Below are 18,281 nucleotides of genomic sequence, written 5' to 3'. Positions count from 1 at the left end.
TTTAAAATAGTAGCATTCACCTCTATTCTTCCCTCTATTATTAAACCTATGGTGGCGAAATTAATGACATTCGAGTTTTCAGTGCGCAGTTTATCAATCTAAATAGATTGATTGTCTCTCTTTAGTGTCTCCTTGAGCGCCCCCACGTAGAGCACCATATCTGGGCTCGAAGCCATTGCGTTGGAGCCAGTGGTTACCTGCAGCACTCAGAGATTGCATGTAAACAACGAGACGAAAAATTTAGTGTCCTTCCCCAATTGATAAAATAGGACGAAGCGAAGTTTGGAATGTGTTTCTTGGATCTACTATTTCTCTATTTTTTTTAAGATGCGAAGCAGCTTAGGGTCAAGCTCAATCCGGTGTGCGGCGTGACCACCCTTACTGCGCATGTGCGTCTGCTGCGGTTCTCTCTCCTTTCTACATGCTCGCCCATCTCTCGCCTCGCAACGCCGACACAGGGAGCTTCTGCTAACCTAAGATCACTGCCCCCTCTCTCCTCTAGACACTTCTCTCGGCGGCGCTCACACCCCCATCGCGCATGCGCGTACCCTAACCCTCTCTTCCATCCTACGCTCTCCCCTCTTCCTCCTGGCAACGCCGATGCAGGGAGCGTCTGCTAGCGAGTTTCTTGATTTAAAAAACCCACTTCTGGCGCTGCACAACTGTTCACCAATTTTTATAGTGTTGCATCTAGCTTAGAAGGAAGTGTCTTCGAAATATTTGACCACACACAGGGAGAAAACTCTTGAAAATGAACTGGCTACTTACTCGTTAAGGCTCCTGTTCCTCACCAATAATGCTGTGTCCAGAAAAATTTATTGTCACAGACGTCAATAACATTCCAACAGAACATTTTGTTGTTTGACATGCAATAACGGTGATGACAAAACAGGCTTCATTTACATGAACATGGATGTAAGATGACGTGGAAAGAACATGTACATTCGATGTTTCACATAAACAAAGCCACACAAAAATGCGTAACAGACAGATACACATATGCATACTGCAACGTAAACAAAAGGCACAAATAAAGCATGAATATGTACATTTCGTGTATTTACATGTTGGCAATCATTTCTGCCGACGCACCGATACATCAACCTACCAATACCAGGCCGGTCGAAAGACAAGTTTAACTAGTTCGTCACAGACCGACACAAAAGGGCAATACCAGTGCCGAAGGAATTCCTCTTCACCGAGGAAAAAGAGCTCATCCGACAAAACAGATAACACAGCTCCGAATACAAACGCTCTATGATCGGAAAGAGCACGTGGTGACGGCGGCCAGCTGCAACCGCCTGCTAGGCTACGCCAGAACACAGAGCCGGGAGCCATACAGCACATGTGTCTGTATTCAGCGATAGGCACTGGATCTTGGCCTACAAAGTAGCGCTGGTGAGAGATTTCTCCTCTGCGTTGTTGAACTATGAAAATTCGCAGAGTGCGTTAATAAAAGCGGACTGGTGGTCTCTGTGTCCAATCGGAGTATTCTGTCCCTCACTACTCATGAGCAGCGAAATGCATCTTCCATTATGATTCGGCCGTTCATCACTGCATGCTTTGCTTCCCCAGGTTTGTTTCTCTCCTTCGCAACGCCGCGATGAGCGCCCGCATCAATGTCACCACCAGTGTAAGCATCAGCGCCCCCTGCTTCGCACCTACACATGGTTACCTTAAGCAGGAGATGATGTATTTTTTTTACCGCATCACGCACTGTTCCCTGATTAGTATTCCCTTCCTGCTTGCCAGAAATTGGCCCTTTCTCCTACATGAATTCCTCGATCTAGAAAGACACGCTCCTCTACGTGGTTATGATTACAGGTGTAGTTAAAGAAAATGCAAATACGCGTGCTTATGATTACTTGTCTAACTGTAACTATGCGTCTTTGCATTTTCCTTATACTATATGTGTGTTGACCATAAACTTGTTAGTCATCGCTTGTGTTGTCACTTCTCTCCTTCGTATTTATGATACTCTTTTTGTGCAAATGACATCCACATTGTTGAGCATATCCTTAATTTATTCTTGCAAAAACGTAGCTCTAAGTCAAATGGAGCCAAAAGGACGAAGCTTAGACGACTCCTTGTGCTACCCATAATTCCCGCGCTGGCTTGAAGCACCTGTCGTTATAGCTTCCATGGACACTGCCAGAGTTCCTTTAAGTAAATATTGTGAGAAACCGTATGATATCGTAAGTCAAAGACTCCTTTTTCAACCCTTTTTAGGTGGTCTGCCTCGAAATCATCCACAATTCCTTTCTTCATCCGCCCGTACCTTGTGGCTCCGAGTTGTACCCCATAATGGGCAACATGCCGGAGTTTGCACCAGTTTCATTTTGCTCTCACTAACCACACCCTTTCTTTCTGTGATCCAGGTGGTGCCCCAATCTAAGCCCCGAACCGAGCGCTGGGTCAGCTCCTCCGTGCCCGAGAGCCGCTGGGGCGAGCCCATCGCCAAGCGCTGCTCAGCCGAGTACCACGTGAACAACCTGCTCTCTCCCGTCCTCTTCTGCGAGGCCCTCCAGCACGTGCCCAGCAACGCCATCGTGGTCGAGATCGCACCGCACTGTCTTCTGCAGGTGAGCTGCACGCAATGTTCGCTTCTTCACAGCACGCACGCTTCCTCGTTATACCGCACGCCAGCGCGTACACCAGATGAAATCAAATCTTAATTTGCAGCCAGTAAAATCTTGCAGATGGAGGACAAATGCAGACAGGTTGACGGTAGCCATCTTGATTTGTGCGCGGCCCAATGAAATGTATGGCCTATGGGCAATAGCAAACAAAAACAGTCCGTAAGCAAACGGTACCATATATTCACGGGGTCGTGACATAGACGAAGGAAGCAGACTTGATGTTCAGATGAAACTGTTTATTCGGCCGAACTTGTAGCCGGCATATGGGAAGTGAGAATACAGCAACACACTGGCGCTGATAGCCGCGAACAGAACGCCGGCCGTCGATCAGCTGACCAGCGGCGAAGCACGTCGGCATTTATACATGTGTTGTCGAATATCCGTCGATCAACTGACCAGCGGCGAAGCACGTCGACATTTATACATGTGTGGTCGAATACCCGTTGATAAACTGACCAGCGGAGAAGCACGTTGGCATTTACACATGTGTTGTCGAATATCCATCAATCAACTAACCAGCGGCTATTATACATGTGCTGTCGAGTATCCCAGCCTCATCACTGGTCGTAGCTCAGGCTCTGGAACAATCTAGAGCGTTCGCGTCTCGCGCGCAATCTTAACTGAATGATCTACAATGATCGCGACCCTTCTAGAACAATGGCGTGCAGTTTGCGCTGCGAATTCCTGACCCAAGCTTTGTGGGCGAAAACGGAATCAAACAAAACTTAAAATAAGAAACGCGCGTGACGATGTAATCAGTGTTGAATAAAAGTACAACACATTAGCCCGAAAAAAGACGCATACAAAAATATATCGCCTAGGGTCAACGAAGTTAGTTTTCTTCTACAACCATGAATTTAAGTTCAACTGAGCAAAAAGTAAACCCGTCAAAATTAATTACCAGAAGATGGTTGAACAATGACGGTAAGAACAAACACAAACGCTATATGCCAGTAATGGGTTCCGCATATGATCTATTTTTGCGCGTGTATTTTCTGAAGTCGTTTCCAAAAGTATGAAGAATGTACACGGAGATGTTTCAAGAAATGTGCCGGAAGTAGACGAGAGACATGTAAATTTAGTTCACCCCGAAAGAGAAGAAACTTTGAGAAAGAAAAGCAACGGGTAGACTACCACGCGAAAGGCACTTTTTCCAGGGCCCCGTTGGCCATAGCGTCTGGCTAGGCCTAAGTCAGGACCTCCGGCTCACTTCCGAGTGTGCGAATGGTGCGCTCAGGTACAGAAGAGAGAGTTGGTCCGGTCAGTTCACGTTTAGACATGATCATCGTGCTTTTTCGGTTCGAGCCATGGTGCAAGAATACTTTAGGTGAGTGAACGTTGGTGCTAACCGCTGCCCAATAATGTTCTGCTTCGCAAGGAGCCCGATAGACGGCGCTACAAACTATGCCCCGGCTAAAGCCCCTTGATAGTACCGGCTCACCCCACCTCCCACCTCCCTGTCAGTGTAGGAAAGACCCGTACGTAGCGTAAGAAAGTAGCGGCGCTCATTTATCGTCACCACAACACCTTCACCGCACTGTCAACCTTATCACTTATCAGCTCCTCTTTCGCAGCATCACTACATGCGTGTCGCGTGGTTGTTATCGCGCGATAACTCAGTTTTCTCAGATTTGCAAACCGTCGCCCGCGTGGCGGATGTGCTTTGCGGAATTTGCCAGCAGCCCACCATGGTCCTCAGTCCGGCGAGCCATCTATCGGCATGCCGCAAACGAGAACTTATAATCAGTCCCTCCCCGCCAAGCGCTCGCTTCGCGGTGTTCACTCACCTAAAGTATTCTTGCACCGTGGTTCGAGCCCAACTAGCGAACTAAGATAGGTGGTTTAGCATGCATCTAAGGTCATTCAAGAATACCCATCGAAATAGGCCAGAAGATACAGGTAAAGGGGATGCTTAGTGGTGGCACCTTTAAAGGGGGTGGAAGTTTTTTTAGTCGAAATATTCTATTCTATTTAGACGTTTTCCAATCATCTCGCAAAAGAATTATTCATCTTCAGTGACTTCCTGCATTAAGACGATATTAGGTCCTCCGATAGTAAAGCCTCCTTACTCTGCATTGTTAACGAGTTCTTCTTCTTCTTGACCTTCTTTTGAGGCTCATGCCCACTCTTGGGGATCGGTGATTGATTAGGTGGTCCGATAAAATCTTGTTCTATTTTAGAGTAATGGAGGTTATAAAATGAAAATGTTACAAATGTTAGAACGAAATTTTGATGCTCACGAAAATGAACCAACTATATATCTTTTTTATTAGTAATAGACAATAACCTAGATAAAAGGTACCTTAAAAATAAAAAATAAGCAAAAAAATTATAGCGTATGTTGACACAGAAGGATAATGATACAGATTAGTTTGTTAGTCTTTTTATTTCAATCCCACAGGTTTTCACAGGTAGGAATACACTGTTTAGAAAAAAATTTCTTCTGTATGTTAAACAAGCGCACAGGAACTGTGGGTACGCCCCTATGTGGTTTCTGCGTGTTTCTCAAAGGTACATTTTTGGTTCTTTGTGTCCCTTTTTCTTGGGAAGTATTAGGCAAAAACTAACAAATATTCTTTCACGTGTTAATATTCTACATGTACATAAGAGAAACTAGAATAACTAACGTAGGAGCATTTGTACTTTTCGCATTAAAAATCATTCATAAGTGGCAATTTTCATGCAGAAATATACGTAAAAAACAAATCTAGTTTTTCATGTACACACACGATTTCGGGTCCCCTTCTGTAAAGTGTTAGTATCTCGCTTTGTTCAATATACCCATGCGCTGCAAATGGTAGTTCTTCAGAAAAAACTACATATGTTAAAAATAAAACAAGAAATAAAAATACTGAAGGCAATTTAAAACTATATTTCAGCTTCAACAAAACATGCGTCCATTTTTGACATTTCTTACAAATTTTACTGCCACAGCTTTTATTACCCCTGCTATGCAGCCGAGTTTCACATCTCACTCTCAAAGTTTCACCATACAATAAAAACCGCTAACCATGAAATAGGCACCTAACGTCCATGATAGCATCAGGCTGTAGCGCATATTTTATGCTGTCTTTGCCATTCGAAGATACCGCGTCGGAAATGATTCCTGAACTCTTCCTTATCGCAATTTTCATAGATGCAAAGCAACTAATGGTCGAGTTCAATCTGGAGGGGGCGTGACCATCTTTACTGCGCATGTGCGTTCGCTCCCACTCTCTCTCCTCTTCTACACTCCCCCTCTCTCGCCTTGCAACGCCGACGCAGTGTGCGTCTGCTAACCTACGCTCGCTTCCCCCTCTTTCTCCTCTAGGCATTCATCCCGGCAGCGCATACACCCAACACCACCTAGAGGAAATTCTTTTCAGGCCGGAGGGCTGCCTCTGTGACGTAGCCGGGATGGGGCCGACGGAAGCGGGGGAACGCTTGAACAGAAGTCCTTGTATTATTTATTGAGACACCCTAAGGGCGCCGGAGGGCATTACAGAGGGCATAAGTTGTGCGCTTGGCTGACTTTTTTTGCTGCTACACGTGTAATATACTTATATAATAATATCTGGGATTTAACGTCCCAAAACCAAGATATGATTATGAGAGACGCCGTAGTGGAGGGCTCCGGAAATTTTGACCACCTGGGGTTCTTTAACGTGCACCTGAATCTAAGTACTACACGTACTTACTGAATATACTGAATAAAATTAGGAAGGAAAAGACAAAAGAGACCGCTCATATTTACCCCCATCGCCATTTTATTCATTTATTTGTTAGAGTTTGCAGCTTCCGCTTCTTAGACATGTTGTCCGGGTCCGAAACTTTGTTGTTCAATCGCCGGCAAAAGTTCTTCAGCAGAATGTTCGTGCTGCACCACAATATATATTTGAGCACCACTTCACTTGCGTGTCCCTTTTCACAGACGTCGAAATCTGAAGGCTCCTCGTCGCTGAGCAGTTGCAGTGTTAGTTCTGTGGCCACTTGACGTTGATTTTGAACTTTTAAAAATTCGGCACATTTGGAAAGCTCTTCCACAACAACGTAATTATGAGCCACCGCATTCACAGCTGGCATTGCTGGGTAAACCAGCCCTCCCCTGTCAAATTCTTTGACAAGACTGTACATGCGACTTTCCGGAGAAACTGCGACAGTCTTGTCAATTGGGAGGAGCTCTCTGCATTTGTCACATTTTAACCTCTTCACAGCGATGTGCACCGAGTAACCAGCAACATAGGTAACCACTGGAATGACATCCTTCAGTTTTGATAGCGCCTCCTGGGTCACAACAACGTTGAATTTTCCACTTGGCACTGCTGCCTGCGTTTGGAGCTCTTCCCAATTTGGATTTTGGTCGTTGTCTATTACGGACGCCGTGCTGATTTGTGGTAGTGTGGTTTGCAGTCGCAACTTGTTCTCGCACTCGTAAATCTGTCTTACGGACAAATGATACTGCGAGCCAGCCAGTCGTCGGTAACGACCAAAAAGTTCTTCCAGAAGGTCTGTTTGGAACTTCCCAAGAAGCACTAAGGACATCTTGAGCTCCTCAAAGCAATATGCGCAGATTTCAATGAACGCCTGAGTCGTCTGAATAAGAGCCTCATGTGTCTCATCAGACAACTTACAGGCATCCGCTCTCCTTTCCTTCATCTCCTCCAACCAGTCCGAAAAATCGTTCAAGAAGGAAACCTTGGGGTCGGTCGAATGGAGAAGGGTAGACTGGCTTTTGCAAGTCATCCGCTAGTCTCAGTCCTTTTAAAGGAGTCTTTACGTTGACAACCTTCCACAATCTCACTATTACATCTATAATAGAGAACGGAGACAGTCAAAACTGTTATCCGAGACCAGGTAGGAGCGTAGGCCTCGCTAGCGAAATCAGCGACAGTCCGGGCCGAGCGTCTCGTGCTTAGCACTGACAATGTGTTTGCCGAGATTTGCATGACCCACTACATTCATCATTACATATTTCCCCCTCGCTGAAGATGGTGCCAAGTAAGTGTTCTGAGGTGTCGTGAGGACAAGTGGTTCGTGATATGGTTTGAGGCGATCGACATGTACGATTTCGCGGCCTCGGCGACGCAGGTCTACAGTGGCCGTGAGGGGTTCGATGAGGTAGCTAACAGCGGAAGTTTGTTCTATGACGCAATAAGGTCCATGGTACCTGCTGACAAACTTTGTAGAGGTACCAGGAGCAGCACTGGGGGGCACCCACAGCCAAACAAGAAAGTTGGGCGAAAATTGGTAGTTGGACCGTCCATCGTCGTGACGAAATTTCTGTAGCCCTTGTTCTTGTGTTGTAAGGGTGCGAGCTAATTGCCGACATTCTTCCGCATACCGCGCGGCTTCGGAAACTGGTGTACCTTCGGATGAGTCGGGTCGGTAGGGGAGAATGGTGTCAATTGGAGATGATGGTTCTCGACCATAAAGTAAAAAGAGTGGAGAAAAGCCTGTCGTCGCTTGAGGTGCCGTGTTGTAAGCGTACGTTACGTAAGGAAGGATAAGATCCCAGTTGGTGTGGTCGGAGGTGACATACATAGGAAGCATGTTGCCAAGAGTACGGTTGAAACGCTCGGTCAAGCCATTTGTTTGTGGGCGATATGCGGTAGTACAGTGGTGAATCACATGGCATTCTGCAAGAAGTTCTCGAATAACATCCGCGAAAAAGACGCGGCCTCGGTCGCTCAAAAGTTCACGTGGAGCGCCGTGACGCAGAACAAAACGTTGCAGCAGGAAAGACGCAACGTCACGTGCCGTCGCGGCTGGTAGAGCGGCCGTTTCTGCATATCTCGTGAGATGGTCGATCGCTACAATAATCCAGCGATTCCCAGCTGATGTATAAGGTAGAGGACCATAAAGGTATATTCCAACCCGGTCAAATGGTCGCACTGGGCACGGTAACGGCTGCATTGGTGCAGTAGGACGGCTAGGATCGTGCTTGCGGCGTTGACACTCTGCGCAAGATCGAATGTACTTTTGAACGAATGTGTATATGCCACGCCAATAAAACCGAAAACGTGGCCTGGCGTAGATTTTTAACAAACCGGCGTGCGCACACTGCGGATCGGCACAGAAAGCAGCATATATGCTGGCGCGGAGATGCCTGGGTATGACGAGTAGCCATTTGCGACCGTCAGGGTGGTAGTTGCGGCGATAAAGTATTCCATCACGGATGGCGAAGGGAGAGGCTTGTCGGTGTAGCGCTCGAGATGGCGGGTGGGCGAGTGTTTCAGATAGGTAATCCATCAGAGACGCGATCCACGAATCTTTGCGCTGCTCCGCGGCCATGTTGATGGGTCCTGATAGTGGAAGGAAGTTGTCTTGGATGGAGACACTCGCAATATCAGTAGAAACAGGTGAACGCGAAAGACCGTCGGCATCGGCGTGCTTCTGGCCTAAGCGATAAATGACGCGGATGTCGTACTCTTGGAGCCGTAAAGCCCATCGTGCCAAGCGTCCTGAGGGATCTTTGAGGGAGGATAACCAGCAGAGCGCGTGGTGGTCGGTAACAACATCGAAAGGGCGGCCGTACAGATAAGGCCGAAATTTTGTAATGACCCAGATAATCGCTAGGCATTCTTTCTCAGTTACCGAATAATTTGCTTCTGTTCTTGTAAGAGTGCGGCTGGCGTACGCAACAACATATTCTTGGTAACCAGGCTTTCTTTGGGCGAGTACAGGGCCAAGACCGACACCACTAGCATCTGTGTGGATTTCTGTGGGAGCGCTTGAATCGAAATGACGCAGTATGGGTGGTGTTGTAAGCAGTTCACGGAGCTTCGCAAAGGCACTGTCGCAAGCTGGAGACCACGCAGATAGACTGCAGTCTCCCTGAAGTAGGTCTGTCAGAGGCGCCATGATCGAGGCGAAATCCCGGACGAAGCGGCGGAAGTATGAGCAAAGCCCAATGAAACTACGCAGCTGCTTGAGAGACGCGGGTCTCGGGAACTCGCGAACAGCACGTAGCTTAGCGGGGTCAGGAAGAACGCCATCCTTCGACCCGACGTGTCCAAGAATGGTCAGCTTGCGCGCTCCAAAGTGACACTTCTTCAAGTTGAGTTGGAGGCCTGCTGCAGAGAGGCAGCGTAGAACCTGATCCAAGCGACGAAGATGCGTGGGAAAATCGGGCGATAATACCACTACATCGTCTAAGTAGCACAAACACGTGTTCTATTTGAGGCCTCGTAGGATAGTGTCCATCATGCGCTCAAATGTTGCCGGCGCATTGCATAGCCCGAATAGCATTACGTTAAATATGTATAAGCCATCTGGTGTAACAAAGGCAGTTTTTGGCCTATCATCCGGATTCATGGGCACTTGCTAGTACCCAGAGCGTAGATCAAGGGAGGAAAAGAACTCTGCGCCTTGTAAAGAGTCGAGGGCGTCATCAATTCGAGGCAAAGGATAAACATCCTTTCGTGTTATTTTGTTTAGGCGACGATGATCTACGCAAAAGCGTATCTTGCCATCCTTCTTTTTAACTAAAACAACCAGCGATGCCCAAGGACTGTTTGACAGTTGAACGACACCTCGCTTTAGCATGTCACCTACTTGTTCATCGATGATACGGCGTTCAGTCGGCGAAACACGGTATGGTCGCTGCCGTAGTGGTGGGTGATTACCTGTGTCGATCTGGTGGCATACGGTAGATGTTCGACCTAAAGTAGCGCTGTGACTGTCAAAATATGTTCGAAACTTGTCAAGGAGGCTCAAAAGCTCACACCTCTGTTGTGGATTTAGGCCTTCGTCGATGACACGGTTGAAAATGTCGGTAGTGGGAGGGTCATTCACGTAACTACAGGAGAGGGCGCTGACTTCCGATGATTCATCACGAACGTCAAGTGTAGCGATGGTTTCGAATGATTCTATCGAACCAATACATTCGCCTCGAAGTAGCGTAATCGTGAATGGGAACGGATTCTCCACAGGCACGTTGGTCGCACCACCTTGAAGAGTAACGAAACCGGTTGGGAGCGGTGATTGGTGGCGATGAACGAAAGCCGCGGAAGGCGTGAAGAATGCGGTAGCGTCGACGATGGTGGAACACGACACAGGTGCGAAGACAGTAGCGCGTGGAGGGATTTGGGTGTCGTCACTAATGACCAACTTCGCGTTGGAAGGGTGATCGTGCACTGGTAGCGCATCACCAAGGGGACAAAAGGCGACTTCGGCACGGGAGCAATCAATGACGGCTTGGTGATGGGAGAGAAAATCCCAACCTAAATGATGTCATGAGGACAGTGCGGGAGTACTACGAACTGCACTCTGTAAGGCACTCCTTGAATTACAAGTCTGGCAGTACACGTGGCCGCAGGCTGCACAGGCTGTGCAGTGGCAGTATGAAGACATGAACCCAAGTAAGGCGTTGTCACTTTTCGAATTGAATGGCAAACTTTTTCGGCGATGACAGAAATTGCAGCACCAGTATCAATAAGGGCAAGTACGGGTACACCTTCAAGAACGGCATTAATTACATTCGGCGGCGAACAAAGAGGGCTTGTGCTTTGCGACGAGGACGCAGTTCTTGCCTCGGGAACTGTGTCATTTAGATTTCCGCGTCGATTGTAGGGGGGCGTCGGCGCATGGGGAGGGCGAGCGTCGACGTGGAGAAGGAGATCGGCGATCAAGAGCTGGTTGGTGGCTTGGACGAGGAGCGTACAATTCGGGGTCTGGGGTGTATCGAGTGTACGTGTGATCGTTCTCATATGGACGTAGGTTTTCACGTGAGTGGAGTGGGCGGTGGCGGCACAGACGTGCGACGTGCCCAAGTAGACCACACGAAAAGCATATCGGTTGGTTGTCGGCAGTGCGCCATGTATTAGGGACTCGGCGAACTGGAGGTCGTGGCGGCTGGGCAGCATAAACAGGAGCAGGCAGTGGACGCGGCGCTTGGAACGGCTGTGGTCGTGGTCGTACTCCTGCTTCGGCGTACGTGAATGGTGCATTGACTGGTGGCACCAGCTGCGGAGGAAGGACCTCAGACACTTGATCTCGTATAATAGTCTGTAGAGTAGGGCTAAGCAGTGCACTGCGCTCCAGTAGGCCAGAGATGAGCGAGAGTTGGCGGGCAACTTCTTCGCGCACGAAATCTTTGATCTGCGAGAGGAGAACGGGGTCTTGCGAGGGAGTTAAGCCGGAGGACATCGATTCCTGATGTGGGAAAGCACGGCGGGTGACGAGACGTTGCCGGCGGAGCTCATCATAGCTTTGGCAGAGCTCAGTAACTTGGGCGACAGTAGCAGGGCTTTTTGAATTGAGCATCTGGAAAGCGTCCTCGTCAATACCCTTAAAAAGATGCTTGATGCGGTCCACCTCTGTCATGTTCACATCGACGCGTTTGCACAAGTCAATGACGTCTTCTATGTAACTTGTAAAGTTCTCACCAGGCAGTTGAGATCTCGACTGAAGGCGCTGCTCCGCACGAAGTTTGCGGACAGAAGGACGACCAAAGACTTCGCTGAACTTTGCCTTGAATGCTGTCTAGGTGGGAATGTCGGTCTCATGGTTCCGAAGCCATAAGTGGGCAATGCCACTGAGGTAAATGCCGACAGTGGCCAGTCTCGTGGCTTCGTCCCATTTGTTCAAGACACTCACGAGTTCGTAAGTAGCCAGCCACTCGTCGACGTCGTGATCGTCAGTGCCGCTGAATATGGGAGGATCCCGCTGACGGACCGCGCCGGAGCGCACGATGGCCTGGGAAGCCATAGGAGGGGGGCTTGTGGCAGATGCAGGGGTTATGACAGCAGGTAGAGTCCGGCTTCGCAACTCCAGGATTGCAAGGAGACCCCGCAAACTCCACCAATTATAATAAAGAACGGAGACAGTCAAAACTGTTATCCGAGACCAGGTAGGAGCGTAGGCCTAGCTAGCGAAATCAGCGACAGTCCGGGCCGAGCGTCTCGTGCTTAGCACTGACAATGTGTTTGCCGAGATTTGCATGACCCACTACATTCATCATTACACATCAATGAAACTGGCGGTTTCTTCGTAGTGCTTCAGGTTGTGCTTGGCTCCAATGACTCGAGTGCATTCAGCCCGTACTCGCTGAATACCTGCAAAGCAGGCTTAACATCCTATTTCTCGATGTCTGTTGGGGAAACAGCTTTTCTGGACAAAGTGTAGCCGTACCGGAGTAACTGCTCACTCTCTAAATTATATGCGTCTTTAACTGTCTTGAAATACGCATACTGCATGCGCCACTGCCCCGTTGTGCTTGGTTGGAACTGAGGTAACCAGAAACACTGGTCATTTTGTTTTAACCAGTTGTTGCGCCCGCACTTCAGTAAATGCACTGGGTCGATGACGAAGAACAATAGCCTGTGGGGGTCTGATGGGTGCGGAAACACAAAATCATTTGCCAGTGATTTTTTTTTGAAACGGCTTGAGGGGCCTTGCTTACCGAATACTTAAACGGCACCATTGCGCTTCGATTCACGGCGTTGTTGTCGGTCACGACACACATTATTTTGTATCCAATTTTTTCTAAGCCGCGAATGACATCTCCTAAAATGTTGTGCGGAAATTCTCTATTAGCCTTTTGAACGGGAACAATGCGCGCTACCTCCTTAAACTTACACATGAGGCTGTGTACCATAAATACAAATGCACTATTTGCTGCTTCTGCGTTGTTCAACGCGATACCAGCGATGTTGCCTCTCTTATAGTCAAAAAATGGCTTTAGATGAATTTCGTCCACCATCTAAGTCACGTAGCGTTGCTGCTCATTCAACTCGGATATCTTCTTGGCCATGTAGCGGAGGAATGTATTGTCTTGATGCTCTAGTTGGGGGTTCATTCTGAAAGACGAACATATTGACCTAATGGTTCTTGGGTGTGGCATGATGATGCTCCCGTGACTGCGAATACTTGTACGCGTGAGGCGATATAGTAAATACTATGCAGCAGTACACCATAAACTCTACAGAGTGGCGCCGTTGTTCTTTTTTGTTGACGTTAACTTCACTTGCTCAGCGAGCAGTTGAATGATCGGGGTGTTATCGCTTTCTTGTGCGGTGTATAGTTCGTTCAGAAGAGAAGCGACAGTATCGAAGATGTCTGCGGTTGAGTTTTCAGAGCTTGACCTCTGGGCGCTGTCGAACCTCTCGACTCCTTCCAGCAATTCCAGCAGCTGTCGTTTGCTGTCGATCACGGACGGAACTACCATGTTGGACCCGAGCCGCTTGACTGATGCTTTTGCGACGTTTATCGTAAGAGTTAGGTCGGTTTCAACGACAACAGAGTACTTCATCCAAGGAGCGTCATCATTACAAATGTGAGCCAAAATTACGTGGTCACTGCATTCGATGACATGCCAAAATGTCAGCTTCTTGCCTCGAACGAAGTTTGCGACATCTTTCAAATCGCAAAGCTTATCTGCTTCTTCCTCTTTTTTGGCAGTGAGAATTTACTCGGCGAGCACTTTCTTAAGGGAAGCAGCCTCTAAGCGCATTCGCTTGCTCTCTGGGTCCTCTCTTCTAGAGCTTCCTATAGACAGGTAGCTTGGGCAATCAGGGAATACCGTCGGTACTGCCTCAGCTCGAATCCGCAAACGTGAGAGCGGTGCGGTCACTGTGCGGCCGGTGGCTTGGTCAATATAGCTTGTTTCCCGAACGATGTCTTCGGCTTTAAAGTGACGTTCGCACACCTAAACAAAAGAAACATATCCTAGCATCAGTACGGCTACCTCGTAGCAGCAACAGTACAGTCAGGGCTTTGCGTGACGCGTTTAGGCGTAACGTGCTACAAACTACAAGGCTCGCCACGCAACGGTAGGAGCAACCTCCATGAGAAAATTATAAAGCATTCAAAATTTCTTACCCTGGCATTCGCTGACACGACCAGGTTTTCACGTGGAATGGCAAGTATCCACGCTTGTCTTGCTTCATCGGCTTGAGGGAACGAAAAAACGTGCACCTTGGGGCCTGTCTTGAAATTGCCGTTGCACCGTGGAACACAACACTTTCCTGGCTTTTCGGCGCTGATTCTAACTCTGCACGAGCCTGTTCGCCACACATAACACGCGATAAACACTTAGGTCACTCGCCGTTGCCCAACTACGCACAGAAACGAATATCCAAGCAGCAACGTGCATCCGCGCCACGAACGCTCACAGCGCGTCCAAACGTGCCCGCCGCGCCGAGGCTGCCAAGGCACCGCCGCTCAGGGGACCAACGCCACGCTTGTCTTGCTTCGTCGGCTTGAGGGAACGAAAAAACGTGCACCTTGGGGCCTGTCTTGAAATTGCCGTTGCACCGTGGAACACAACACTTTCCTGGCTTTTCGGCGCTGATTCTAACTCTGCACGAGCCTGTTCGCCACACATAACACGCGATAAACACTTAGGTCACTCGCCATTGCCCAACTATGCACAGAAACGAATATCCAAGCAGCAACGTGCTTTCGCGCCACGAACGCTCACAGCGCGTCCAAACATGCCCGCCGCGCCGAGGCTGCCAAGGCACCGCCGCTCAGGGGACCAACGCCACGCTTGTCTTGCTTCGTCGGCTTGAGGGAACGAAAAAACGTGCACCTTGGGGCCTGTCTTGAAATTGCCGTTGCACCGTGGAACACAACACTTTCCTGGCTTTTCGGCGCTGATTCTAACTCTGCACGAGCCTGTTCGCCACACATAACACGCGATAAACACTTAGGTCACTCGCCATTGCCCAACTACGCACAGAAACGAATATCCAAGCAGCAACGTGCTTTCGCGCCACGAACGCTCACAGCGCGTTCAAACGTGCCCACCGCGCCGAGGCTGCCAAGGCCCCGCCACTCTAGGGAGCCTACATGAACGGCCGTTTTTAGGGCGGAGACATCTTAATAAGTGCCTTCAAGAAACTCAGCCGAAACCAGCGGGCAACTAGGCACGCTGTTGCCAGCTTCCACCAAAGTCAGCATAGTTTTCTGTGCGCCGCCATTTTGGAGCCAGCCGCCCTTGTAACAACACACAACACCTGGGCTTTTGACAGCGGCGGTTCTCAGGGTCGTGTAAGCGACCCAGTTCTCAAAGTGAGCGCTCGAAGAAATCCGCAGCCCACACACAAACACTTGCGACATAATACTGAGGTTGCGGCATAATACGACATAATACAGCTCAGACTAGCGAGCGCGTCTCCGTACGAACGCGCGGACGCGTCCCGTTTGTGGGCTTCCTACTCGCAATGCGTGGACGCAGCAACGACAACTTCGGTTATCTACTCATTCGCGAACACCGCGAAACACATATACGTGTGCCGTAGGAAAAAACAGTGAACGAAATACGCAGTACTCACAGAGCAAATACGAGACGCACTGGTGGGCTCCAAGCCGTCTCGATTCACTTGAGCCAGCCATAGTTATTGTCGGCCAGGGCTCGCTGGGAAGCGGAACATTCGCACCCCCTTTCTGTTGTAGTTAGTGCAGAGCGGTACGCAGCATCCAGGCATTCTAAGGCTTCACCGGCAGCGTTTAACATGCTACCGCAACGTTCGACGCCGTATTATTGAGAACTAAACGCAACCGGGCGTAGACGCAGTGCGGGCACCAAGATGGGGCGACAGCGCGGCGTTGCTGTCTGGCAACATTGTGTTTTGGCGGGCGGCGGCATGTAGTGGGTCAAAGGCTGACATCACCCTAAACACGGCCGTTCATGTAGGCTCCCTACGCCGCTCAAGGGACCAACGCCATCTGGCGGAGACGTGGGACTGGGCCCCTTACTGATGACGTATATTCACGGCCCCACTTGGAGCCCCCCGGCCTTGAGTCAGTCTCGGTGGCGTTGATACACCGCCATTCCGCATGCAGAGGGGGGCGCTGCGAGCGCTCGATGGTGACGGACGCACTCCACATCGCCTCCGTAGATTTTCTGCTATTTCTGCGGACATCCACCTTGGTACCCCTGAAACTTGGATTTATCGTCACCACCAAGTTCTCCGCTTCGCCTAGACAACACCTTCGTCCAGGTGGGTCCAGTTTTGACAACTTGAGGGACGTCCTTCACTCTCGGCTACAACGCCGCCTCGCTAAGGGTTCTCAGCCCGGCGATGGCGGCCGCTAACGTGGTTACAGGCTATGATCCTACCTCAAGCCAAATGCTATCCATGGAGATTTCATCCTCCGTAAACACTATGCCATCAGAAGACGAATACCTCGACGACATGGTGAGACTGTGGCAACGCAAGCAAGTGAAATCGAAGTCTGCGTCTCAACAACAACGAGACGCCACAGCGGGCCACCATTCCCCAGCCTTCCAAGGAACGCCGGCGCGCCATCCCTCCGGTGGTGTGCCTACCTCTGCTCCGTCCTCGCAGCCAGCGAAGCAACGCAAGTGGCATCCGCGTCAAACACCTCGCCTCTCTCGCGACGACTACATCGTAGTGGTGAAACCTCGCGTTCCCTGCGAGCTACGCACATTCGTCCCGGCCGATCGCGCGGGCGACGCCATCCGCAGCTACCTCGGCGACCGGACTACCACGCAAATTCAAGTGTGGCCGATCTCGGAACAAAGCATCTTGGTCTGTAGCACCACCATTTTGCCTATGGCACAGCGACTCCTCGGGGACTTCCAGCTGCAAGTGACGATCAGCAGCTGCCCGTTCGGGGCCACGCCAAGGCACCAGGGGATACATGCAAGGGCGTCATCGACAAAAACCCTGCTGAAAGCCCGGAGAAGATCAAGTCAGAACTGCATTGGCCTCGAGGTACTATCCTCGCGGTCCGAAAACTCGGAGATTCCGCGGCGCCGGTGGTGACTTTCGAGAACACGAAGTTACCCCGCTTCCTCTTCTACCCCTGCGTGGCGACGTATATCCACGCCTACAAGAAAAGGGACCCTGTTTGCACCAAGTGCGGTACAATCGGTCATCGACCACCTCAGGGTCCTCACCCCGGTCTAACCCAGTGTACCAAATGTGGAACCCCCGCACCTGCAGGTCTCAATGCCCACGACTGCCACCCCAAGTGCCTCCTCTGCCACGGCGCCCATCAGACTGGGACCAGTGGCTGCACGGCGAAATATCGAAAATATCGGAAACGCAAGCAGCCCTCAACATCTCCTCGAGGGACCACCTCATGTTCGTCACAGCCAGACAGCAGCACCAACCTGCATCATTCAGCTCCACCACTCCACGCCAACACTCAAGCATTCCTACCGCTCGAAGCACCAGCGGCGGTACCTCAGGGGAGCAGCTGGGCAGGGAATGCTGCTTCTAAGCTTCTCTCACCCCCTTCTGTCGATCCTCCTTCTCCCGAACTTGCGTCCCTTCGCCAGCAAGTTGCGGCACTTCAAAAGCAAAATTCTCTTTTAACTAAACAACTCGAACTCTTAAATAAGCGACTTCAACCCCAACAACAGTGTACTGCAAGGCCATCCGGTATTGCCTCCTCTGTCCAGGCGGCTACGCCAGCCACGTCCAAGCTTAGTCCTCGCGCTAAGTCCACTCCCATTAAACCGCCGGTTCAAGCAGCCATGTGTACTCCAGCGCTCGGAACCGGTGCCACATCTACTCTAGAAGCTCCTGAGGCTCCTGGGGCACCTCAGGTTCTCTTGCCCGCTAACCAAACTCTCCCTAGTGAAGAGCACACCCCGCGCGTAGAGGAACGCCTCACGCGCGTCGAAGCTTCGATTAATCACCTCCTCACCAGCTTCTCGGTCCAACGCATAGTAGTAGAGGTTACCCA

At 50.0% G+C, this 18,281-nt stretch overlaps 1 protein-coding gene and 1 pseudogene across 1 annotated transcript in view; one reads left to right on the top strand and one right to left on the bottom strand.

Annotated features, from left to right (window-relative positions):
* Positions 1-18,281, top strand: part of LOC119179201 (fatty acid synthase) — a 124,919-nt gene that overhangs the window by 43,936 nt on the left and 62,702 nt on the right. Inside the window, exon 11 of the mRNA XM_075869229.1 lies at positions 2,379-2,582. Coding sequence (XP_075725344.1) covers positions 2,379-2,582 — 204 coding nt within the window. The remainder of the gene's footprint in view (positions 1-2,378; positions 2,583-18,281) is intronic.
* On the bottom strand, positions 6,368-14,430 carry LOC142767490 (uncharacterized; annotated as a pseudogene).

Source organism: Rhipicephalus microplus, chromosome 7 (genome assembly GCF_043290135.1).
Source record: "Rhipicephalus microplus isolate Deutch F79 chromosome 7, USDA_Rmic, whole genome shotgun sequence".
NCBI classification, from domain to species: Eukaryota; Metazoa; Arthropoda; class Arachnida; order Ixodida; family Ixodidae; genus Rhipicephalus; species Rhipicephalus microplus.
Note: the sequence above shows the minus strand (reverse complement) of the source record. Positions and strands in the feature narration are given on the sequence as shown.